The 25042-nt window shown below is 39.4% G+C and overlaps 3 protein-coding genes across 3 annotated transcripts; all 3 read right to left on the reverse strand.

Moving 5' to 3' along the window:
• Positions 1-1246: 1246 nt before the first annotated feature.
• Positions 1247-7123, reverse strand: LOC107193636. Its single transcript, XM_015583125.1, has 3 exons — positions 6917-7123; positions 6626-6832; positions 1247-6555 (listed from the first exon to the last, which is right to left on the reverse strand). Exons 1-3 carry the CDS (start codon positions 7014-7016, stop codon positions 1397-1399), a joined length of 5466 nt encoding a protein of 1821 aa, XP_015438611.1. The 5' UTR covers positions 7017-7123; the 3' UTR covers positions 1247-1396.
• Positions 7124-8191: 1068 nt separating this feature from the next.
• On the reverse strand, positions 8192-11140 carry LOC107193525 (translocating chain-associated membrane protein 1). Its single transcript, XM_015582990.1, has 7 exons — positions 10896-11140; positions 10038-10214; positions 9843-9958; positions 9560-9772; positions 9363-9472; positions 8998-9285; positions 8192-8939 (listed from the first exon to the last, which is right to left on the reverse strand). The coding sequence occupies exons 1-7, from the start codon at positions 11025-11027 to the stop codon at positions 8842-8844; spliced, it is 1134 nt and encodes a 377-aa protein (XP_015438476.1). The 5' UTR covers positions 11028-11140; the 3' UTR covers positions 8192-8841.
• Positions 11141-14091: 2951 nt separating this feature from the next.
• LOC107193624 (ATP-dependent 6-phosphofructokinase) lies at positions 14092-21290 on the reverse strand. The gene is made up of 17 exons (XM_015583109.1): positions 21162-21290; positions 19745-19865; positions 19515-19666; positions 19258-19447; positions 18971-19181; positions 17733-17841; positions 17111-17299; positions 16824-17014; positions 16675-16750; positions 16421-16447; positions 16288-16308; positions 15934-16035; positions 15656-15862; positions 15408-15560; positions 15048-15348; positions 14730-14952; positions 14092-14597 (listed from the first exon to the last, which is right to left on the reverse strand). The coding sequence occupies exons 2-17, from the start codon at positions 19836-19838 to the stop codon at positions 14453-14455; spliced, it is 2391 nt and encodes a 796-aa protein (XP_015438595.1). The 5' UTR covers positions 19839-19865; positions 21162-21290; the 3' UTR covers positions 14092-14452.
• Positions 21291-25042: the final 3752 nt, after the last annotated feature.

A 25042-nucleotide genomic window follows, 5' to 3' on the forward strand; every position in this document is an offset into this window, starting at 1 on the left:
CGGGGAAGACTGTGCGCGCGCGGAAATAAGGCTCGCCTAATTGCGACTACCGTTCCATTAGAGATTAAACTTGAAACGAGAACCCGGTGAAATTCGTTTGGTTAATCGATGCGGTTCACCGACTCCTGCTCCGTTCTTTGTCCTTTAATGTACGTATAGATACATATATATATTATAGACGCGTGACTAACCTAACAAACGATGCTCGGGGATGCAACGATCGAGCCTTCTGTAATGCTGATTCACACTAGTGGTTGTAGTACGGTCAAATCACGTGAAGTTAGGCACCAGTTCGGTCAAGTCAAATCAAGATCTGTTGACCGTGAGGTCGATTTGATAAGGAGCAAGATCGTGGCGCTCTTCACAGGATTTGCCTTGATCGTCTCATTAACGTCTGATTAAGGTAATGAGGTAGACGCCTAATTTTTATCTTTTAATTCATCTTCCCCGAGATACGACGACTCGCCGCGATTTACCACTCGACGAACGAACTCGAACAACCGAAATTTGTTTCGAAGTTGCTGTTGTTCGATCGAAGGTTATTCCCAGCCACCGTCGCTGGCCGCCCGCCCTCGTTTATCCGACCTGCCTAGGCGTCGAAAAAGGGAATCGATATCAATCGAAGCGTGGGAAACACTTCGTACGAAAACTCGCACGCGCAGGATTTATTCGTCCGATCGAAACAACAGCAAACCGAACAAATGGTCACGATCGACTCAAATATATATAAATTATGATGATTGCTCTCATTAAGAAGATAATGTTCTGTTGTGCCAATTATAAAAAGTCAATTTATATTATTTTGATTCTTTATAATTATTATAAGAATAACAATATTGCTTAATCTATTTGTGGTACAACTTTACCCCAGCGTTGTTACTATTTATCCCAAGCTGGGACAAAAAGTAACAATCTGACCTGGTCGATTTTCACGACCATAATATTTTTAACAATTAATCGAAAAACATTACATCGCTACAGAACTAACCTTGAATCTACAACCTATCCGTACAAATTACCATTAAATCTCTAGCTAAAATATAGACTTTTTTATTTCATCAAACCCAAAAACCGTTACTTTCTACCCCGATTTCCACTACTAAACTATGCTAGATATATAAGAACCCATCTACTATTTACTTCAATAGATTGTAAAAAGGCTTCATACCCATAATACATGAAATAAAATTAAAAACATTTTTAAACTTTATTCCTATTTCAATCGACATATTTACACTTTCCTCGCGTACAAAATAACAAAAATACGTCCGATAAACAAGTAGAAAATAAATACCCGCAATATGATTTGCTTCGAAATCGTACATAACAGAAAAATAGATGGTTTACCATTTTTCATTATTTTTTTTTCCGAAAATTCGCTCGCACGGTTTCTCGATCACGAGTTAAGAATAGGTTCGTCCACCTTATCCGGCTCGTAAGGAATATTTCTCTCGTTGCCCGGCAACAGGATCGGTACCATTTTGAACTGAAGCTCGTACGGTAGGTACTCGTGACAGAAATTATAAAAATCCCGTCGCGTGCGTATGATGCCGAGCCGCGCCATCTCTTGCATCAACGCGTGCAGTTCCGCCTTGTAATACAGATACGCTTTACTTTTCATGATCACGGTGGTCACGTTCGACAACTGACGGACAAATTTCTCAGAGACCAATCGGGTCTTCTCGTTGTATTTCGGCTCCATGGATTTCCACAGATAACGGTAAAGACGGTCCGTGACCCAGTGCTTCGGTCGGGGCAGTCGGGGCACTTTGTACCTCGTCCCATTTACCAAGAAAGCTTTGTGCACCTCTGCTTTCGTCGCGGAGCTTTGCTTCGGCGCCGATTTTCCACCCCTACCGAACATGTTCGTCTTCCCTCCACGCGACGGTAACTTCTTTTCATGATCGTTACTTTTCTCTTTCTCCGTCCTGTCCGTTTCCTGTTTCTTTATCCGATCCAGCTTCATTCGAATTTCATCCATTTTCTGTTTGTCCCCGAGTACCTGACTGGCCGGCACGGTACCGGCTCTCCTGAAGAAATCCTTGATGGTACGTTGATTCTGCGAAATGGGCAACCTCGTCGAGGCTATTGGACTTTTTTCAGTCGCGGCCAAAGTACTCAGGGGCACGTTGTTGTTCCGCGGTGACAACAATCCCGACCGTTTCGAATCACGTTTTCTTGTCTTTTTTCCAGTCTCAACGTTTGCTGTACTGCCATTTCCTTTGGCGCCACCGTCGACACTCGAATCGATCGTAAACCGTTTTTCTCCGCCGTAATGCCTTGTCTCCGCCCTCTTCGGTGTTTCCCCGAACTCGATCTCAATGTTCGACCGGTCGGTTACTTCTTTTTCCAGTCGTTTTGATCTAGATTCCCCGAGGCTTGATTTCGCCGTCGGTGTTTTCGCGGTATCATCGATTCGATCTGTTTTAGGGTCGTCTGATATCCGCCTCTGCGACTTCCGACCTGAAATATTTGGTGAAGTCTCTACTCGCTGCGTCCCGTGGTCGATCGTCAGGCGGACAAGCGAGACTTTCAAAAGTTTATCGAGTTTCTTGCTCGCTCCTCCAACTGAGTGGTCATCGACACCAATAGAGGGCGACTTAAGATCGTTCGTCTTCGACGAGCTCGATGGGAGGTGATTCGATTTACTCGGAGATTTCTGCACGGCACGTGGGGAAATCGATTGTCTTTCGAGTAGTGCATTGCGATCCTTGGCACGCAATGTTGTTGCGATCGTTTCGTAACCTTTCGAACCAAGTTCGATGGACTGCTTTTGGGATCCACGCGAATCCCTGTTCTCTTCTTGCGTTCCCGTTTCAGCCTGTCCTTTGGTTATGGAGTCGTTCGCGTCGCGTGACTTTTTGCTCGCATCTTTCGCGGTATCGACAGTTTCGGACCTTCTTGGAGTTTCAATTCGCCGCCTCCGAGTACGTTTCGTTTCTTCCGAATCCTCCTCGCCTGAGAATAAAACTCTTCGTTTCTTTAGCTCCTTCGAACGAACAGGAACGTCTTCCGTGTCAGTACTCTGTCTCCAATTGACGAACGATTGCTGCACGACCCTCTTCGTTGATCCCTTGCTGCTTCGTCCTCTTGTACTATCCTCAGCTTCGCTCTGCATCTCCTCTTCATTCCTGTCGAAATCCAAATGCTTTCTAGACTCACTCAAATGCTTCTGGGGTACTTTCAAAGGAGTTTCAACAACATTTTCCGTTTCTGCAGGTTCTTCCTCGTTTGCAGCTGTCGATATCTTCCCTTGCCCTGGATCCTTTAAAGGAACAGGAACATCTTCAGTATCGCTACTCTCGCTCCGAATGACAATCGAACGTTGCTGAACCATCTTCTTTGATCCCCTGCTGCTTCGTCCTCTTGTAGTATCCTCAGCTTCGTTCGAAATCTCTTCTTCCTCGATACCGGGAGCCGAATGTTTTTCGAACCGACTCGAATTTTTCGCGGGTTCTTTTAAAGGTGGTAGAACTTCGTCTTCCGTTTCAGACTCGCTGTAGGCGAGTGGCTTCGATCGTCTTTCAGATATATCGATCATTGTGCTTCGTTTCTGAGTGGTATTCTTCGCCGGCTTTTGCAATCTAGTCGAACTTCGGGTTTGCCTTTTCGACGGTATTTGACCGTAGTCCGTCCCGGAGACGTTAGTGATATGTAAATTCTGTATTTCTCTGAGCCTCTTGCTCTGTCTTGGCGCAATATTCTCACCTGCGTCGGATTTATCTTTGTCCTCGGTTGCAGTAACTGATGACACCTTTTTTAGCAACTTATTCGAAATTATCGTCGGTTTTTTCGAAGGAGTTTGATTGTGGCTTTTTTCGAAGATATTCGTGGAATGTAAATTCGATCGTTCTTGGTCTCTCAGAAACATCTTTCTCCCTCTTGGTATAATTTTCTCACCTGCGTCAGAATCATCCTCATCCTCATTCTTATTCTCAGCAACTGAAGGCACTTGTTTTAGCAACTTACTCGAACTTCTGCTCGGTCTTTTCGAAGGAGTTTCATTGTAGCTTTTTTCGGAGATATTCGTAGAATGTAATTTCGATCGTTCCTGGTCCCTGTTGAACATCTTGCTTCCTCTTGGCCCAGTTTTCTCACCTGCGTCAGAATCATCCTCATCCTCATTCTTATTCTCAGCAACCGAAGGCACTTGTTTTAGCAATTTACTCGAACTTCTGCTCGGTCTTTTCGAAGGAGTTTGATTATGGCTTTTTTCGGAGATATTCGTAGAATGTAATTTCGATCGTTCCTGGTCCCTGTTGAACATCTTGCTTCCTCTCGGCGCGGTATCTTCAACTTCCCTCGATTTATTCTTATTCGCGATACCCGAAATCGACTGATTTCCCAACTGGTCCGAACTTATTGTTTGGTTCTTCCAAGTACTTTCATCGTCTGAACTTTCGGATTCATTATCGGAGACACCCTGATTTCTTATAGTCGTATTCAACTGCATCTGCGACCTATCCATACTTCCACTTTTCGGGCTCGATCGAACGTGACCTTGTTCTTCTGTCTCGGAGTTTCTAGTGCTCGATGTCGAGCCATCATCAATGTCCCTCAGATTACTCTTGCTCCGTTCCCGCCTAGTATTCTCGACTTCGTCTGGTTTCTCTTCGCGCTCCTTGTTCGTGGAGGTCGAAAGTAAGTATTCCAGTAACCTGGACGAACCTGTACTTTTCAATAGCCCACTAGGCAGATCTTTCAGCGACAAAATTGCCTCCGATTTCGGACTATCCTCTTTGTTTCGGGATTCCCCTAAACTTTTCCCTGTGCTACTACCATTCTCGATTTCACTCGACGTAATTTCCCGTGCGCTACCTAAAAACGACTGGTTTCCATCCAAGTTCCTGCTCTGCTTCGTTGAAATATTCTGCCTCGGCTCTATGCTGACGTCACTCGGCTCGCTAATCGTCGACGATTCTCGCGATCTCACCGAACCTCTGCTCGGGCCTTTCTGTGAATTTTCCACACCGGTCTCTTCGAAATAACCTGAACGACACGATATGGCCGCTGCTACCTGCGACCTATTCGAATGTCTGCTTTGTCCCGCCCCGATCGCCTCTTGTTCGAAAACATCCAAACTTGCATGTGTACCTCTCCGCGACACCTTGATATTCTCTTCTGCCAAAACATCGTCTTCTTGATCGTTCCCTAAAAAAATAGATTTTCGATGGGAACTAATATTGGAACTTCGATCGTCTGTTGCGTTCGTAACTTTCTGTTCCCGCGTGCCAGTATGATCGATTTTCGATCGAACGCTTCTTCCATCCATTGTTCTCTCCTTATTACTGTTATCGCGACTAGCTCTTATTATTTCGATGTCGCTTGCGTCCGTACAGCTTGACAGTTTCAGATTTATGTCCTCCGAAGCAATGTTCGAGTCCTCTCTGCTACTTACGCTTCGATGTCTTGCCATTGGTGTATCCAGAACGTCCTCAACCGCAAAATTCTGTCCTTTCGAACGATTAGAAGAAATTGTTCTATGCGAATGTTCGTCTGCTTCGAGAATTTCTTCGAACATATTTTTCCTTTGACTTCTGTACATTCCCCTCAATAACTTCGATCTGACTTTCGATACTTCGCGAAGATCCTGGTCCGTATTGGAGGTTTCGCTAGAAGTTACGGAGGATTCGACCACACGAACCCGTTCGATCGGTTTCTTAGCGCTCTGAGTCGCTGGAACGATGGAATCGGTGATGTCGAACGAGCTCGTCCCTTTCGATCGTTTCCGTTCATCGTGCTTACTTTTATCCTGAATATTTTCTACCACTGATTCCAAGGACTTGTGCGACTTATTGATTTGTCCGGACGCATAATTTGTTGGTATCCTGGCGTCCCTTGCGGCGCTCTTACGAATCGATCGATTCTCATCTTCGTTATCGGCGTCGCTTTCTTCCTCTGTGAGAATATTTTTAAAAACATTTCGTTTTGTGTCTATATTACGGCGCATCAACAGTTTCGATTTTCGTTTCAATATTATGGTTTCTGTGTCGCTGGTACTATCTTTTGCGCTACTCTGCTGAAAAGAAACAGTATTTTCAAGCAGCGTACTCGTTATTTTTGGTATCGACCAATCCGAAGTGTTGGGTTCGTTCTCGATCAGTGACGACACTGTTCTCGGATCAGCTCGAGCGATGATGGGAGAGGCGGATGCAATAGAAAGTTTATTTTTTTTTTTTGAGCCAGCTTCCCTCCTTTCGTTTAATATCTCCTCAAATATGTTCTCGTCTCTGTTCTTCCCTTTCTGCCTGAAAATACTAGGTTTTTGTTTCAAAATTTCGTCTGTTTCTTGACTTTGATTCAAACTGGTACTCTTGTTCTTGGCTAGTTGTCTAGAAACAACAGGAACCTCATCGGTTATCTTAGAATCATAGACAGAACTGTTTCTCCCGACTTTATGCTGGGAAGTGGATAACACCGATGACTTGGAAACTTTCAAAGCATTCGAGGTGTTACCATGAACTTTCTTTGCTTCTGACCGTAAAGGAGGCTCCTTCTTCGCGATTTCAGATTCTTCATCCGACTCTGAGAGTGCTGCTGTGCCGTAGATCGCATCTATTACAATATAACAGTTAATGTATAGATTGAATTAGAAATATTTTATTTTCTGAGACATCGTTTTTACCTTTACTGGAACGATTAGGAATCGTTACTAAAGATTTGGATCTACGAGACGGGGTATCCAATACTTTCCACCATTCACCTTCAGGTTTACTCGTTTCGAGTAACGAGTTGGAGTTCAAGTGTTGACTCGTTTGATTCAAGGTACTAAAACGCGCGGATGGTCTTGCTATTGTATCGTTTTCTAAATTTCTCCACCAATATGGTTGTTCTGCAACATACGTACATATGCACAGTGTCAAGTTACGACGCAAATACATAACCTACATAACGTTCAAGAACAATTTATACATACCATTGTCCAGAAGGCCTGTATCAGGGTCCAGAATAGCCGAGCCAACGGTGCTTCTGCTATATCTGGAGAGCCGTTTATTTATACTTTTTCGTTTTGCCATAATTACAATCGACAATCGAAGCAACTACTCCAAGCAATATTTCTTTTCTCGTCGGAACAATATGTATAAGAAGAACTTAATAACAACACATACATCTCTAGAACGGTTTAATTAATACAAAACAATCGAACAACATCCCTGGACATCTCACCGGGATAAATTTCCATACACTTGCACAATAAACTGCAAAAAACTGTACGTTGCCGCTCAAAAGTTGGGCTCTTTTCCATGGGATTTGTAACGTTCCGTTTCGGGTCTTAGGGTTGTTCTCAACGATTCCTAAAGCAAAAATCTAAAACTCATGAGCAAACTCGGCTTCCATTAGAAGGAGAAGAGCCTTCTACCACTTATTAAATTTATTTCAAGTACCGAAATAAATATTAAAATGCATGTTAATTTGGCATAAATATCAGAAACTTCCGAAACCAAATGGTAGACGCCCCTTTTCCAACGCCACTTTATCCCCTAGTGGAAGCCGAGTTTGTTTGCGAAGGTACTGCGCAGTAGCTTGTAAGAGGGGTCATAGAACCCCCGGAGCACCTGCAACAGACTCTGTGTGGTGAGAGCTTGGGGCCACAGAACCCCCACGGGTGGCGCCAGTGACCCCGTGGGACGAGGTCGTGGGGTCAAAGAGCCCCCACCGGTGGCGCCAGAGACCTCGTGTGGTGAGAGCTTGGGGCCACAGAACCCCCACGGGTGGAGCCAGTGACCCCGTGGGACGAGGTCGTGGGGTCAAAGAACCCCGACAGGTGGCGCCAGAGACCTCGTGTAGTGACAGCGTGGGGGCCACAGAACCCCCAGAGGTGGCGCCAGTGACCCCGTGTGACGAGAGCGTGGGGTCACAGAGCCCCCGGAGGAGGCGCCAGAGATCCCGTGTGGTGACAGCGTGGGGTCATAGAACCCCCGGAGCATGTGTAAGAGACCCCGTGTGTATATATGAAGTAAGTATAGGAGCAACGTTAGGAAAATATAATTCGATACAAGTAGGTATCCATACTTTTGTTTCAATACCGTGTAAGTATCTATACCTTCATACAAAAGTAGTTATGAGTAAAAGTATTGATACCTTGGTAGTATCGATTTAACCCTAAGGATGGGTCCACTACGATTAGTGACCAACTAATTGGTCGCGGTTTTCTTGTTAATATCTTGTTAAAAAAGTCTCGGATAACATTTTTACTAAGGAAAAATTTATTCAAAATCGCCTCACGAGCGTTCCATTTCAGGGACCTGCAACATTGACCATGGCAGCTGCTGTAACTCTTCTAATGAACTTAGGAACATATACTTTTAATTTATATCACCGGACATTTAATGATTATTTTAAAAAAATACAGTTTATCCGTTAAATAAGAATGAGTCCACCGTTTTAAGTAATTATTAATTAAGTTCTATTCCTTAGAAATCAATCGTGAGTTTGTTGTATGCGTCTCATCTCATATACTGTTATTCTAGAGTTAATCATAACTCTAAACAATATACCATCATATTTTCTATACAGAAGGTCATAGTACAATTAATTTTCCGTGAGCCATGTGTATAATATGTATAAAAGGTTATATACAATATCTAAACACTTCGCTATTCGCGACAATAAGTTTGATATAGAGTAGACTGGGAAATCAAAATACAATGTTGAATGTTAAAATAGTGGAAGCCGTCACGTGTACTAGTTCAAGTGTCAAGTAGTCTCGATATTCAATATGTCCAGCACTTTACAAGCGATCTAAATAAACAAGTATTGAAAATCGGGTTCATCGTCACCTCCGACGAATGAAAATAATAATTTATCAGCCTTGAATGCATTTTTTAATTAACCACGTATCTATTTTGCCTTTGCAGAAGAACGAGATCTCAAGTTCTTTTTAGTTGCCTGATCTACCTCTGGCAAATCATCGTCTTCGGACGCTGCCGGTTTTTTTCCTGAAAATATACATTTTACATGAAGCAACGCCCATTTAAACTTGTCGTCTTGTCTTACCTTCCTTTTTCTTCGACTTTTGTTTCGTCTTGGCAGGTATTTGTACGGGGATTGCATTGTCACGAACGCGTTTAATTTGTCTTGTAACATATACGTAAGAAAGATACGCTTGGAAGGCAATGATAATGCTTAAAGCTGAGAATCGTACGAGCGGGACATTAAAATTCCCAGTAACATAATCAAATACACTTTCAGTTCGACTTAAACCATACAGGAATACTAAGGTTGCAACAGCGAGTGTTGCAATCCGTACGAAAAGGTACATGGAATTAGCAACAAGAAACATCACTGTAAGAAAATAGGTAAATGTTAGTAGACATCTGTTTTTCGTACGTAGTAGCCCGAATTGTCGTATTTTAACTTACGTTTTGTTATCTGTTCCCTTTTACTGACAAAATGAACAATTCTGGCGACATGAAGTATAATATCGCCCGCGTAGTGCAAAACCAATAACATGATTCCTACTTGTTGGAAACTGCAAGAGATACATATTAAGCGGATTAATTAGGTAGTGCTGTAAAATGATAAAACCAGTCATACATAAAGCACATGTAACTCATACTTTAAAATATAAGCTGCAAGGGTAAATAAGAATCCAATGGTTGCTTGCACAATGCGGGGTGGGATATCTTCTCTCTTTACCCTTTGGAAATACAATTCAGGATAGCAATGCAACCAATAAGATAGCTGACCAATAAAGAATAATTTCAAAGAGAATGTCAATGGCACAGGATATTCTTTCCATAACGATGTTATATTTAACAGCAAATTTTCCCTGAAAAAATGCAAATTTACAATACAAAGTAATACTTATTACTGCACAATTATTATAAATAACTGTTTACCTGACAATTATATCTATGCCCCATATAATGGATAAAGCAAAAAACAAAACCAGTTGACTGGATTCGTTAAATTTAGCAAGCTTCACCTTACTGAGATGTAGACGTTTAGAAATTTTCTAAAGGAAAGAAAAATACAATTGCTCGTGTGCCTGTTCATTTAAAAAGAAGGGGGAGTTTACAAGAGACATAACTTACATCAAACACGTATTCTTGAAACACAGCATGCATTACAATTGTAATTAAGAAGTAGAAAAACACAGCGCATGAGTCTTTCCAGCCGGTTGTATATTTGACTGGCACCATTGGATCTTCAATGTCAGAAGATACATTATGATGGAGAGCAATGAATGTATATGCCCATGGTGATGTTGCCTATAAGATAAATGATGTGGTTAAAGAAATACTGGGTAAGCAAACGATTTATAATTTGGAAATAATAACATTTTAAAGACATCACAATTTGGAACAGTAAAAATTAAAGAAATCAATAAAAGAAAGAGTAATCTGTATAATAAATAATAAATTGTTTGACACAAGACGTATCTAATCTGTGATCATCAATTCATCGGTAAATCCTTCTCAGTGGCAAGTGTATACAATCCTCGCAGAGATATAGCGTGGTCCTAAATTAACACGTCGAGCGGCGGCACCGATTGATATCGTGGCACTGTTGTAAAGTTCCGCCCAATAAAAGGATTACGATTTATGACTGACGACGGTAGGTATTTCATTTACAAGTAAATTCCAATAAAATATCCTAAATATTTTAAATAGTATAAATTACTATTCAGAATATTTAGGATATTTTGAAAAGGATATTTACTGTTTGACTGATATCACGACCACGCTATATGTCTGCGAAGAATATAACATATGGTTATTCCATTAACGATAAGTGAAACTGGTAAAATATGTATAAGAATTCTCAACTAAACGGTTGAGTCTCACTCGCTGAACACTGTTAAATGAAATGAGACACACGACGTGATTGTGGGAAAACAGGTTTTCAAATAATGTGAAAGTCTATTGTCGAGAAAAAAATTGGTCACTGACCTGCACCATTAGACCAGTCACAAAAATCAAAGCCACGCAAGAAACAATATCTCCATGATTTTGAATGACGAATTCATGACTGAATATAGGAGGATTTTTATTCGAACTTTTGCGTCCTTTAATTGCAACCATTTCAAGAACAAAATTCACTGTTTCTCGGTTCACGATAGTCAGTCCTTCACTGAAAAGTGTTCGAACCGAACGATACGGCGGACAACTGTACCACAGTGTACAGGTGTAACTATACTGAACTATACTAATACTGGCTAGTCCGTCAAAAGATTGTGCCAGTACCGCTTACACCGATACACTACTAATGCAAGGAAAAAGCAGGGTATGAAAACGAGTGGCCAACGTTGGACAATGTGGCGCCTCTGTCTATACTTGTTGGCACCATGTAAATCAGAATAATATCAAAAATGATACATAGAATTACCGATATTTTCGTATTTCTTATGGTCTTTTGTACTACAAACGGAAAATAAAATTTTGTTCGGCAGGAAGATGATTAGTTTTGTAGCTGAAAGTTCGAGCGCACAATTATACGTACGCTCTGTTGTCTTCAAATGCGACGATTTATATTATGTCAGAGTACGGTCATGAGTGGATCCTTTGAATTCTGCCGAAAGAGAATTTAAAAGTGCACAATCGTAAAGAGCATGTTAATGATACAACACCACGAAAAAGGGCAGATCAAAACCGTTAAACACTTATAAGATACATTTTATTTAGAGCATTAGGTACATTCTGAGTGATCGCGACATACGCGTATATTTTATTTATACATACAGAGACGCGTTTACGTACCTGTGACTGAAATTGTGCATTAACCACGAGTACACCTCGCGAAACTTTGGGCTATCGACGAATTGATTACAACTAGAAGTAGTCATGCGACGGTAAGAGTGAAAATACACATTCAACAATTTGATGTTGGAATAAAATAACTTTTGCACGCTACGTGTATATTATGACACACAGATAAACTGTAAATTCATTGATCAACAATGAGTCGAAAATATACATATATATCTGTAATCGTAAAAATAATATACTCTTTCAACGTTATATCTTTCGTACTCTATCGGTTAGTTATTAATGGTATGATATTTAATGCCAGTGCATATTTGTACATTACTGCGTGTTTGCATCAGCTCAATTAACAATGAGACATTCGATGTTCGTTCGTTCGTGTGTCGGTGAACACCCGATATACGATGAAATACCGAACTTGTACATGGATCTATAGAAATTATATTGGAACTTCTGCACGCAGAATAGGGTATATGAATGGATAAAACAAAAAAGTTTTTCTGTAGACATGCGATTATGTACTTTGCCTTGAAACATTTTCAAAATCAATACTGTATTCGATAGTTTAATATGAATCACTCAGATCAGTAAGTCAGTTTAAGTACGATATCCGGTTCTATTCATCGTATGATAGGCCGAAATAAATGATGATCTTTAAAACTCTATAGAATTCTGTCAAGCATATTTTTGTAAAACGTGTTTTATTCTATATAGTTAGCAATTGTCCGTCTGGAACGATTAATAGTGTCATTTATTTGCTTCTCGACAAGAACTATTGTCTTCACGATATTCTAGACGATTCGCAACAACAGCAACGACTTTAAACGAGCGATTTACGTAATCTTTCATTAAACACGTATACACACCATTGTCATTAACCTAGAATTAGGATTCAATACTTTAGGACAAGTATGCACGATTACATGTGTCGCAAGCTCTGTCTCCTTATGTATCCGAACAAAGCTGCTTCCTCGATTACTGGTATCTTATAATAAAATGGATTACACTGGAAAAGTTTATAATAACGATGTCAATTGAAAGGAAGCCTTTCTTTTACGTATCATTGTTGATCGACACACTGCTCTCGCATTAGTGAACCGTGGACAAGCGTCACAAATCGCTAGAAAATGTTTCTCTCGTACCACGTTTCGTAAAATCAACACATTATTATCACACGTTATCCCGCATCATCTGAAGTTCACAAATACGAATAAATTCGTGGTGTTTGGATTCTAGAATTTCGGTACGAACAGTAAATTCTACTTTACACAAAATCATTACGAGCCTGGTATTCGTACGGCTCGTGACAAATACACGAGAACTGAACAAGGTACAACGATATAACACGATTTAAATCTAAATACTCTTGTGGTCACAAGCCTTAAATCTTAGCAAAATCTTTTAATGTTACACGCAACCAGCACGACTCGGGTCTTTGGCGTGGCCCTTTTAACGTCGTCCAACGTTGCAAATTATGGTTCGAGGTAGACAAGTATATTCTTCTTAATAGCTTTTCGTAGCTATCGGTAAAGCTAAACCAAAGGATAAAGTTTTCATTAACGGAAAAATGCCACGTTACGTTTAGTTTTATATCTTAGTAGACCACAAATATAGCCTAGTACCATTTATCCGCGAAGTAGCGTTCCATGAGAGTAGTGACCGATTTCGTGATTCATGCTGCAAACTAAAGCGTTCGAGTAATGACTGTAACAGATTCTCATTCTAACGGACTCTTGGTAAAATAACGTGAATAAAATACGTGCTCGATATGTCATTTGGTTTCTTTTAAAAATTCACACACGATTGCAACGCAACTCTTTTTAAATGGCTCGACACCTATATCCTATATGTATACGTAATATATGGCCAATAATAAACGCAACGTCAAATGTGCTTTTTTTTCACGTGCTTCGAACGATTCATCAGTAAGCACTGAAACTAGAAATTATTCAATTCAAATATCGTATGGAGAGATCATCACACACTCAACCGTGATTATGTATACTTAATGCATATCCTCATTGTAATGTATCATTTGATTATTATATGTACAATTACATTAATTTCCTAACTTCGTCTGTCCTTATTCTCAAAACAATGCGTATACGCATATTTTTATCAATAGCAATAAATATTTAACACTGTCACTGCTATAACAATTTAACTGTTTTTTTTTATCACTATCAATGAAAATGCCATTTGGATTTTCTAATAACTCGTCTTGTTCTCTTACACTATTCAGGTATAGCTGCTTACCTTCGCACTTTCAGGTACTGTTTTTGTACCTACTTCTCACCTGAGCTTAAACCGCATTTTAAAATACATTAAATTCGTATATTTCTCGGACAAAATATTCATCTGTATTCTTTAACCATGGCAAAAGTAATGTGCAATAGTCTGTCGTTTATTTAGATCGTTCACATTCAAGGTTTTCAGCGCGCTAATGTCTCGTTATTAAATAAACTGAACATACAAAACGACAGGTGCACCGTGTATACATTATGAATTTTGCAGTCAACGATAAGAATGGTTTCACTTACAATTAAATCCCGCAGAAGGTTGTATTCTACGATTTTATATCTAAAATTTGATCGTTCGCCTCGAAGATAACAACGGAACATGGTTACCATAATGCCATACAATACTGTAATACTCTTCAAATAGAATCTACTTTCCACGATTAACATTATACACTTTACGGAACATTACCTTATACCGTATCATCGTGAAGTGTAATTGTTCGCTTAGACAAGAGGTGGGTCATTCTCGAGATCCATTTCCTCGATAGTTATATAAAGTCCTTCCTCCTCGTACGTGGACTCGTGTTTCGCTAAAACTTTGAGCAACGGCCGTAATTTCATCCACCATTGATACGTTGGAATGCGATGCCTACAAAATTCGTAACATATTACCCGAATCTTTCAACGTGACAAAACACATTGTTTACTGAACAAAAAATAAAACTCAACGACCCGAAGTTACAACTGTGATTCCTAAATTTCCGTTGGCTTGTGTACTTACTCAAAATCGGTTACTTCGAGAAGATCCTCAAACGGAGTAAATCTATATTGTCTCCGCACTATACCGATCATAACCGCAGTATCGTTATCCGTGGTTAATGTTTTTCCATCGGCGTTAGTGTGCTTCTTCAGCTGGTCGCTGAACCAATCGACCGCTTTGGAACCCATCTTTGTACCCAAGTTACGATCGAACGGAGTCGGCGAACCACCTTGTTGCATATGACCTAGAGTCGACGATATTTTCATCAGAGTGTCCACAAAGGTATTTTTATTTGCAGGAATTTCAGAGTTTAATGTCGATCTGTTATTAAATGCACACCTATGATATTCATTCTACAGCTAAAGAGACCCTTTCCCTCTTCGCTGAACAGTCTCTGCATAAAATCTGTATTGTAATTTAAATTAGCGTTCTCGTTTCTCAGGATAAGACCCCTCTGTACACCTTCGGACATCTTCGCAGCCATCGCAATCACATCCTGATTTAAATCTTTGATATTGAATTTCTCCTCGAATATATATGCCGCGTCAGCGCCGCCAGCTAATCCAGCCACAGTGGCTAGATAACCGCAATAACCACCCATTGTTTCAATAATAAATACACGAACCATACATCCACACGACTTAATATACATCATCGTCTCGTTCGACCGTCAAATTTCGGTAAAATATTTAATCTCACCTCCGTAATTTCATTCAGAGCAGTATCACAACCTAATGAAAATTCTGTACCCGGCACATTGTTACTGATAGTTGCAGGTATCATAGCAATGGGAATTCGGAATTCTTCGTACTTATCCCTAGCTTTGAAGAAACTAAGTCCCGTCTGGTAACCCTATTGTGATGGAATAAACAGTCGGTTACGATCCCAAAGAAAATTGTTGTTCCGCAAACTATTACTTGTACTAAGTGTTCTTTCATGATTGTTACCTCGAATCCTCCTATAATAAGCAACGCTTGAATTCCATATTCCTTGAGTTTCTGGGCAATATGGGGCAACTGCTCCTCTTTCGGAGGAGTACGTTTCGTTCCCAAATAAGCACCACCTTGAGCTACCCACCCGGTGACGGATGGCCAATCCATCTGTTTGAACTTTCCAGCCATAAGACCCAATACTCCGTCGCAAATTCCGTAAACCTGAAAGTGTGCGCTATAAAAATCTCATTCGGATAATATTGTACAAAGAAATTCCAGCTGACAGATGATACCTTGTCGCCTCGATATATACAATTTCTAACGAATGAACGCACGGCCGCGTTCATACCACAGGAAGGCGATCCTATATGCATCACAGCTAACGTATAATGGTCCTGAAACAAAACATTCAAACAATATCGTGGACGAACTGGATGGTAATCCCATGCAGCGTGCATTTAAAAAAAAACGAACACATTCTGTGGTCTGACGTAATGTTCGGCATTAAGTATGGTACGATGTTTATATGTTCACTTCTGTCAGCTTAGCGAAACGCTTGCTAGATGTATAAAAAAAAAAAAAATACAAACAGAGTACATGAAAACACGATAGAGATAAAACGATGATTTAAATGCTGGTTAACTCACTTGTCCGCATAGAGTGAATTGCTAGTTTAGAAGGAGAATTAGGAGATGTTAGAGAGATTTGCGCTACAAGGCATCGAAATTCATTATTTAGCAGAAACGGGAAAATTAATATTTCTTTCGTAAACAGATTTACCTTTGTTAATGCGGGGCCATTACTTTCCTGAAGCAGTATTAAACAATACATGTAATAAAGATAACTCTTCGCCACTGTATTACAGTTAAACACATTACAACTAAAAACCTTCGAATAGTTTGCATCCAATGTTTCGTTTACTAACCCTCTACTAAATTTTTTATTTAAATGGATGTATCTAGTTCGTAATTTCGACAGAAGGTTTTGAGTTCGTGGTAGCTTCTCATAATACGTTCGAAAAAACAATTATGTACCTTGTTCGGATCGTGATCTACAGGCGCTTTCAGACGAGTCAACATCTTGTATGTCTCCAAGTTGCGAGCGAATCCTCTAAAAATATTTCACGTAACAATTCAATTCGTATATTGGACAGTTTATATGCGTTATCAACGGTTCTGCTTACTTTCCACGGAGTTGAACAGCTAGGTCCCAATTTTTATCGGCCATAGCTTGCGCTACTGCCTTGGTACGACGGACACACTCCATTAGCGGCAATCGAACGGCTTGATTTCCGTCCAGCGTAACGACGCAAGCTTCTGTTTCCGGTGTTGCTTCCATTAAAGCCATCACAGCTTCCGCTCCCATTCGACAGCCCTGAATGTTTCGTCGTCATTGTTATTATTACGGTAATGCAACTCCATTGAGATTTAGCAAGTTTCTACATACCAATCATACAGCATAGCTACTAACCAGAACTCTATCAAAAGCTGACGGATTACCACCTCTTTGGACATGACCAAGAACGGTAATCCTGGTGTCTTGTTGTAGCTTATCTACAACAACATTATGGACTTTTTCAGCTGTAATTGGCTGGCCATTTCGATCCACTGCTCCCTCAGCCACAATGATAATATTCAAACGTTGGCCAGTAAGTCGTTCCTGAAAAAACCGTTGTTTCGATATTAATACTTACACAGAAATCCTAATGACTGTATTGTCTATACTTGCATAGATAATGTATGGCTGAAGGGAACAGATTTCGAAAGGTCACACTGACTACTGTGTTGTAAGTTGTTATACGAAAACTTGTCACAATTTGTTAAACTGAAAAATGTATGATTGATGTGCACAGCTAAATCATGTATGAAATAAAAAGAAAACCGCGTGCAGTTACACAGACAAGCTTACCATGAGAAACAAAGAAACCAAAATAAGAACTATCAAAAATATCTTGTTCCATCTGTTCCTAGCGAAGCGAATAAAGCATAGATCTTATAAAATCATTCATTGTGTTTACTCTCACTGCATAGTAACGCATCTAACGCAGTTCAATTTTTGAATCGCTGAAAAAATTATAAAAAAAATTGCGAACCTGCAACAACTTTTTGCACAGCTTGTTTGGCCAATCCTGTTCAGGTGGCCACTCTGGGATGAATACAAAGTCAGCTTCGCAACATATGGCTGCCACTAGAGCCAGGTAACTGTAATAGTATGTTATAAAAGCTAGCTAAAAATATTAGAAAATGAAAGGTAACAATAGTGAGTAAATTTAGGAATGCAAGAATGTTCAATTCGGACGAATGAAAAATACAAATACCAGACTGAAAATTTCAGGAGATTTCAACTGGCTTGTTTTGTGTTTAGTATGTATAAACAACGTTTACATACAACACTGTAAGTTTTCCATTCAGAAACTAGCATACAATTAATGTTCTGCTTAATCTAACTACATTGGTGAAGGAGCAGACACACGCTTCCGAATATAAAAGATAATGAATTTAATGAAATACAGCAACATCTGGCCGCAACAAGATTGTATTCTAGTTACGAAAGTTTAATCATGGGTAACGTTATTATTTGAAACGTGCCTGTTGCACAGCTTTGCAAACCTCCTCGACCCAATCACCTGTTGTCGGTGCTTCAGGTACAAAAGAATAGCATACTTCGGAAGATAAACTCGAGGCTAACGTCAGATACCTGCAAGGCTCTAATTGCATTATCTTTACGTATCATGGCTTGTCGAAATTACTATTTAATTGTTCATTATTTCGTTTATGATCGCGCAATTGTATGAAATGAAACCTAATTTAAGTTTTATAGATAAATAAAAAGGGGAAATGATATATAACAGGAAACAACATTTTGCTTCGTGACATCAACAACACAAGTAAGCAATCAAAAGTATAGGAAAAATATATAATCGCCGTATTTGTTAAATTTAGTTAGTAAAAGGCAACACGGTGCGGCCACAAATATGGTAAGAAATTCGGAAAATTCCTAATTAACACATGCCTGCTCCAATTTTTTACATAGTTTATCAGGCCAGTCAACTGGAGGTGGTGATTCCGGGCAGAATACAAAATCTGCTTCTGCAGCTAAAGCGCCCACAATGGCCAGATACCTATCCGAAAATTGACCAGACTTGTAATTAAATAATACCGCAGAACTAAACATTATTAGTTTATCAAAGACTACACACTTTAACAGGGTATTTTCTTTCGTTGCTGGAAAGTCAATTTCCTGTTTAAAGATTTTGGTGATGCTATTATCGAAGTGAAATGCTCCTCTGAAGAAATTAATTCGTATCGACATACACTAGTGTCTACGTACCCGCAATGACGACCCATAACTTCCATAATGAATGTCCTTTGATGAGAATACGCAGTACTAACGATTGCGTCAATGCTTTCAATGATACGATGCAAAGCGGAATCAGTACCAATGGTCATATCAGTTCCACAAAAGTCATTATCGATAGATCCGACCATACCAACGATATGCAAGTGTTGATACTTGTCTGCTTGCTCCTTAGTTATTTCACCTAAAGATAGAAAAACACGAAGAATGCACGTAACAGATATGAAGAGATAGATGCGAAAGAGAGCAATATTTTTTACCTGCGTCAGCCAATTCCTTTAATAGATCTGCCCATTCTTCCTTGAAAAGATTTGCACCAGTAAGAGAACCATCGCCACCAATTACAACTAAATTAGTAATTCCACGAGTTACTAAATTTTTGGCAGCTTTCCTACGACCAGAGTGTTCTCTGAATTCTTTACATCGAGCTGAACCTATTACTGTACCACCCTGTAACATAGATGAATTTATTAGCCTCCTAAGCTAAGTAATAAAAAAAACACAACTATACACGTACTCTATGAATAATGCAAGACACAGAGGACCAAGTCGCCTCTACAATGTGACTTCCACCATCTACCATGCCTTGATAGCCTTCCTTTATGAAAAAAACTTTACATCCTAGATAAATACCCATTCTAACGACTGCTCGAACTGCAGCATTCATTCCTAAAAGATACATTGCAGTGAAAATAAACAGTGTAGTGTACAATAGTCATTTTCTAACCAAACGGTTTAATTTCTTACCTTGAGAATCACCTCCACTGGTGAAGACTGCAATGCCTTTACCTTTATGACTACCAGGTTTTATGAATCTTTGTGCTGCTAGATCATCTGCCATTTTTCGATTGTAATAATACTTAGGTCCCTATAATGTTAAATTATATTAGCTGAACATTCCATTTAATTATATTACTTATAATAATACTACTTTATATTATATAGTTTGTTTGCCTGGACTGGTTGTGCACATAAATAATCACTGTCAGATTCATCAAGAAATGGAGCTGATGTGTCCAAACTGTCGTAACAGTAATTAAAGATACCGCTTGTACGATCGCTGAGATAATTTTTTGTGAACATCTAACGAAGTTCTCTATTAGTATAAGACAATATGCTATTCGTTTATAAGTACCATGTATTACACTTGTTGCAAACTTTGCTCACTTGTGGAAAGGCCATAGATAATTGAAAATTCAATTCATTAACTTTTGCTTTATACCCAGTTAAACTATTGTCTGTACCAGAAGTATTTATGCTTGCATTTTCTAAAGATGATGGAGTTTTCACGGAAACAAGAAAATTCAGTTCCTTGTCATCTGATCGAATGTCTGCATTATTTTTTGGAGCTCTTATTAATTTCAAGTCAACCACAGCAAATACTTTGCAGCTAACAAATTACTTTTTGCCTGAGTAACAAACTCTGGAGAGGAACCTTCATCCTCTGATTTGTACATATTACAAGAACATGAAATTGTACTACTTCTTTCAGACATATCTTACAGAAAAAGTAAACAGTGAATTTGACCAATTACTAAAGGATGATAAACCGGAATTGTGTATGATATAACCTTGGAAAAAGGGACACAGAAATTCTTAAACATTAGAAGAGCATTTTATATAGTATAACACGAACGTTGCAACTAATGCAAATCTGTACTTTGATAGTAGTAAATTATCGTAGAATTAAATATGTTAACGCAGACTGACATTAGGAATCTCAAACGGAGCGTTGAATATCAACATATTTTCTCAAAGGGCATTGCAACACGAAAGTTCCTCGAGCAGTCCTTCGTATTTTAAAATAAAATAGCGTGCGTGCAAAGAATCAATGGAATCTGGCACAGTCTCAAAGTACCGCGCATCAAAACATCCGAACGACAGTGAAATGTACAGTATAGATCATTTGAATTACAATGTTCGAGGAAGATGCCATAAATTTCTTACGTGATCGTTTTGTTCGCCGAGCGACGGCTAATATAATTTAAAAAATAAGTGGATCGATAGAGCGTGTTAGTAAGATTTTCAACTTGGTTTTACAGTTATGCATTGCAATGTGTATACAACGCAACGTCGTACTGTCACTGACAATTGGGTGAAGTGAAAAGTCCTACCACCGTCGAACTGTATTAAGAAATAAATATGTAGGTGTTAATCAACTCACCGAATAAAAATAATTATTATGACGGAAACTGAAGTGTGGACGATCCTGTCAGTTTTAAAGTTAACGAAGAACCCGCGGTTATCGGACAAAACCCCAGACACTGCTTCCACGTCCTGTCTCTGACTAAAACTGAAGGTGACCTTTATCTGTGCTTTTGCACTCATCCCCACCATCGGTATCGGGCGCCTCTCCACACCCCACTCGACGCAACAACAAATTTAGAAAACGTCCCTAGATGGTGTTAGTGAGACGCAGATCAGCCAATAACCAGCCTTCGTAGTTTTCCCTGCGTTTCCAGAACTATTTCAAATCGTATTCTCCCCGAACATTTCGAATTCGATATTGCACTTCTTTTTATGTTCAATTCGATTCAACTCGCGTTCGAATGAAAATGAACTAAAATTTTTCTTGCGTTTGTATTCGTGGCCTACGTTGCAGGTAGAGTCATTACTTAGTTCTGTATCTGAAATGATAATAATAACAACAACAATAATCAATCAAAATGGTTTAAATAATCACCCTACGCAATACTTCAAAGAACAATTCAATGTACGTGTCGTTATCCTCGTACCTTCTTCGATTCTTAGAAAATGACGTCACTAAACGACAAAGATCGAGGCATTTTGTACGGAAAAAAAAATAGAATACTGTACGCCACTGTTACAGTTTTATGTGGAAATAACTTCGGTGAAATATTCTGTGATGGTAAGATTAGTTGAAAAACTTCAAGACAATGTGTCTGCTGTAACAATTGAATATTTTACCCCTCGAATCAAGAATGATTCGCCGCGAGTCATGTATTACAAGTACATAAGCACGGTAACCAGGTTCATCGAAGAATTTCATCAGACATTGTTTCACCATTGAACGTAACATTTCGCGACCAACCGTTTCATGTTCGTTCCCCATTTGAATGTGCAAATAATTTCTTTCGAAAAAAGGTCTGTATTAACACGTAAAGTAATAATTGCGAATAGGATAGAAACGTATAATTATCGATTTAGCATGATACACGATTTCATCATTTCATACGCAATCCCAACGGTAACGTGTCGAATTTATCGGTCAATTTCAGCGTAGCAAATTTTTCCAACACCGAGGACCTGTGGAACATCAAATACCATCACGGTGTTGTTCCGTGTACGACACGATTTCACCTCTGCGGAGTAATTTGTCGTATAGTCTTCCTTTGTGGATATTCCTCGTTGTTCTGATCGAACTTTACTTATATCCTGTCTATCAAACCAACAATACCGAGGATATTGACGGTGACGAAGACGGCACGACGAAAATAAGAATTCTAACAATAGCCAAAAACTACGACCTAAATTCTAACACAAATTGAAAAACGACAACGACAGACATTTGAAGGCATCGTAACGAATATGTGTTCTCTCATGACAACTTAAGGCATCGTCCATTCGGGACTTCGTACCTTTTTCACGTTTCCTTTATTTCCGATTCTTTACCATAAATTCCACAATCACAGAGCCTGGATATTCGCTTCTCAGGACCACGCAATGCCAAGGCAGCCGAGATTACAGTTGTTTCGTTCTTTTTTTAGACATTTTATCAGAATTTATTATTTCGTGTAAACGTTTATAATAATTATAATTTACAATTATGATGTTTGATGATAAATACAAATAGAACAACGGAAGATGACAAGTGGAAACTAGGGAGATTCAATGGTTGAAATAGTATGGAAGTGGTATGCAGAGGCTAGCTTCTTCAATGAATATAAACGGTAGAGAGGAAGAGTGAGAGAGTAGAGAGAGAGAGAGAGTAGAAGTGGAGGGAGAGAGGGAGGGGGAGGGGGAGAGAGAGAGAGAGAGAGAGAGAGAGAGAGAGAGAGAGAGAGAGAGAGAGAGAGAGCGAATGAGAATTGATGAACCAAGGAACATTGTAATTGGAATGAAAGACGATATTTCGCCATTCGTATTGGTACAAGTACATAACAATATAACATTTCTAGGACCAAAACATTGTTTATCGACCCTCGATAGGATAAAATTATGAAAAAAATTGGAGTGACTTTTCAAAGGAAGATGGCGCAGGAAGAGACGAATGCGAGCGAATTATAATGATAACGATTCCATTGCTCGTGTCATGGACCGCTTTAAACTTACCGGAATAATTACACCAGAAAAAAAAAGAATGGGAATAGGATGACGTGCGACATTTCATATTCTCATCAAACTGATGGAGATGTAACAAATTCTGAACGAGTTAACGTTTCACAGGCGGGAAAAAAAGAACACGCTTACGCGTTGGGAGATCTGGCGATCGAACATCGACAGATTTGGAATTTGAAATGGATAGAGAGAAAAAGGAAATAAATATCATTCTGGCGGCAAAATGATGGAATCGTATAAATACAACATCGTTTGGACCTGCTGCGCGAGACCGAGACCATTATCGTGTCTGAAAGCAAACAACAAGTATAGCTCAATGTCCCAAAGAAATAACGGTTCGATCAGTTTCTTGATTTAACGGTTACGTGGTCGCGCTCAGCTGGCCCATCTCTAAAATTGATTCTAAGACTCTCTCTCGAGAATCTTTCCGCACCCCTTTTATCGTTTCGTTCTCGCTTGTTAGTCTCTCTTGCATCGGTAACTGATATATTGACGACACATAACGCGTAACTTGCATGGCTCGTTCGAACCGTCTACGAATCAAATTCCACAGATTTCATCAATCGTAACGTCGATGTTTCACACTTCCGTGGAGATCGATCTTACCGCTACCTATGCAAAATCGACTTGTTTTTTCGATATTCCTGGGTCGATCATTCGCGATACGACAGAAAACACGGACACATTGAAAGAATAGCACGTCGGGATAATGTTTACCCACACACACATTATAATATCGATAATCGTTACTTGTTTCCACGGAGTATACATTTAACGTTTCAGTGTATTTGTTTCAGAAGTGTAGGCGCGCGTACATTACACGTACGTGAAAAGTACACAATGCCGTACGAGACGTAACAACCGCGACATACTTTATGGTCTAGCAACGAGAGACGGGATGAAATGAACCGAACCAGAGGCGGACGGTGGATCTTCAAGGAACTTAGCTGATTTACAACAGAATAAGAGTAATAACAAACCAAAGCGTGAAACTGTTTAATATTTATTTATTTTGTATATCGTAAAAAAAAGAAGTTGACTGGTTTAACATAAAAACAAATGGAATTTCACCTTATATGTTTTTTTTATTTAATCGGAGAAAACTGATGTTTCTCACATAGAATTTGTATGTAAAAACGTAAAAATGACTTTTCACGGACCTCAAATAATTAGAAGCAATTAATTCGTACATATATACATATCAATCCGCCCCTGGACCGAATGTATCCGCTGCATTCGGACGCGTCGAGTGCAATCTATCGTCCATTCCTATACCATTTTTGAAATGGTTACGCAATGTCCTTCGTTTTTCTTTTTTTTTCGAGGTTTTGTCGGTCGAGGCTATATGATAAACCTTTCACAAGCGTCTCTTGAACATCCCTTTACATCCGTTACCACAAAAAAACCGGCGAAAATTCATCCCGATATTTCGTATTCGTACATTGAGTAGTGACTCAATGAAGAAATTAAATGTGAGAAATTTTGTTAATTTTTGTATCTAGTTTCTTTCACAAGAGAAATTCAAGTCCATTCTACACGACACGCGTGCATGCCAGTGGTTAACGATCGTACGCAATCGATGAAATTGTGAGAAACAACGAAGATTCGAGCTATTGATAATTTCCACGAGATCGATCATTGTTACACAAACAGAATATACATACATGTAGTGTGTATGCGCATATATACACACGTTTGTGAAGAATTCAAGAAAACATCGCGATTTTTTTTTATACGCGTACACAC

This window comes from Dufourea novaeangliae, unplaced genomic scaffold (assembly GCF_001272555.1).
Source record: "Dufourea novaeangliae isolate 0120121106 unplaced genomic scaffold, ASM127255v1 scaffold6, whole genome shotgun sequence".
Taxonomy (NCBI): Eukaryota; Metazoa; Arthropoda; class Insecta; order Hymenoptera; family Halictidae; genus Dufourea; species Dufourea novaeangliae.

Bases quoted from the DNA above. Each gene is read 5' to 3' on its own strand.
- LOC107193636 (XM_015583125.1), bottom strand. From the start codon at position 7,016: ATGGCAAAACGAAAAAGTATAAATAAACGGCTCTCCAGATATAGCAGA. The intron at 6,833-6,916 runs GTATGTATAAAT...CGTATGTTGCAG, and splicing joins TACAGGCCTTCTGGACAATG to AACAACCATATTGGTGGAGA. The intron at 6,556-6,625 runs GTAAAAACGATG...ATATTGTAATAG, and splicing joins TCCTAATCGTTCCAGTAAAG to ATGCGATCTACGGCACAGCA.
- LOC107193525 (XM_015582990.1), bottom strand. From the start codon at position 11,027: ATGGTTGCAATTAAAGGACGCAAAAGTTCGAATAAAAATCCTCCTATA. The intron at 9,773-9,842 runs GTAAACAGTTAT...GCATTTTTTCAG, and splicing joins GGCATAGATATAATTGTCAG to GGAAAATTTGCTGTTAAATA. The intron at 9,286-9,362 runs GTAAGTTAAAAT...ATTTTCTTACAG, and splicing joins AAGGGAACAGATAACAAAAC to TGATGTTTCTTGTTGCTAAT.
- LOC107193624 (XM_015583109.1), bottom strand. From the start codon at position 19,838: ATGGCAGATGATCTAGCAGCACAAAGATTCATAAAACCTGGTAGTCAT. The intron at 15,863-15,933 runs GTATCATCTGTC...GCACACTTTCAG, and splicing joins GTATATATCGAGGCGACAAG to GTTTACGGAATTTGCGACGG. The intron at 14,598-14,729 runs GTAAGTACACAA...CGAATTTTGTAG, and splicing joins CTCGAAGTAACCGATTTTGA to GCATCGCATTCCAACGTATC.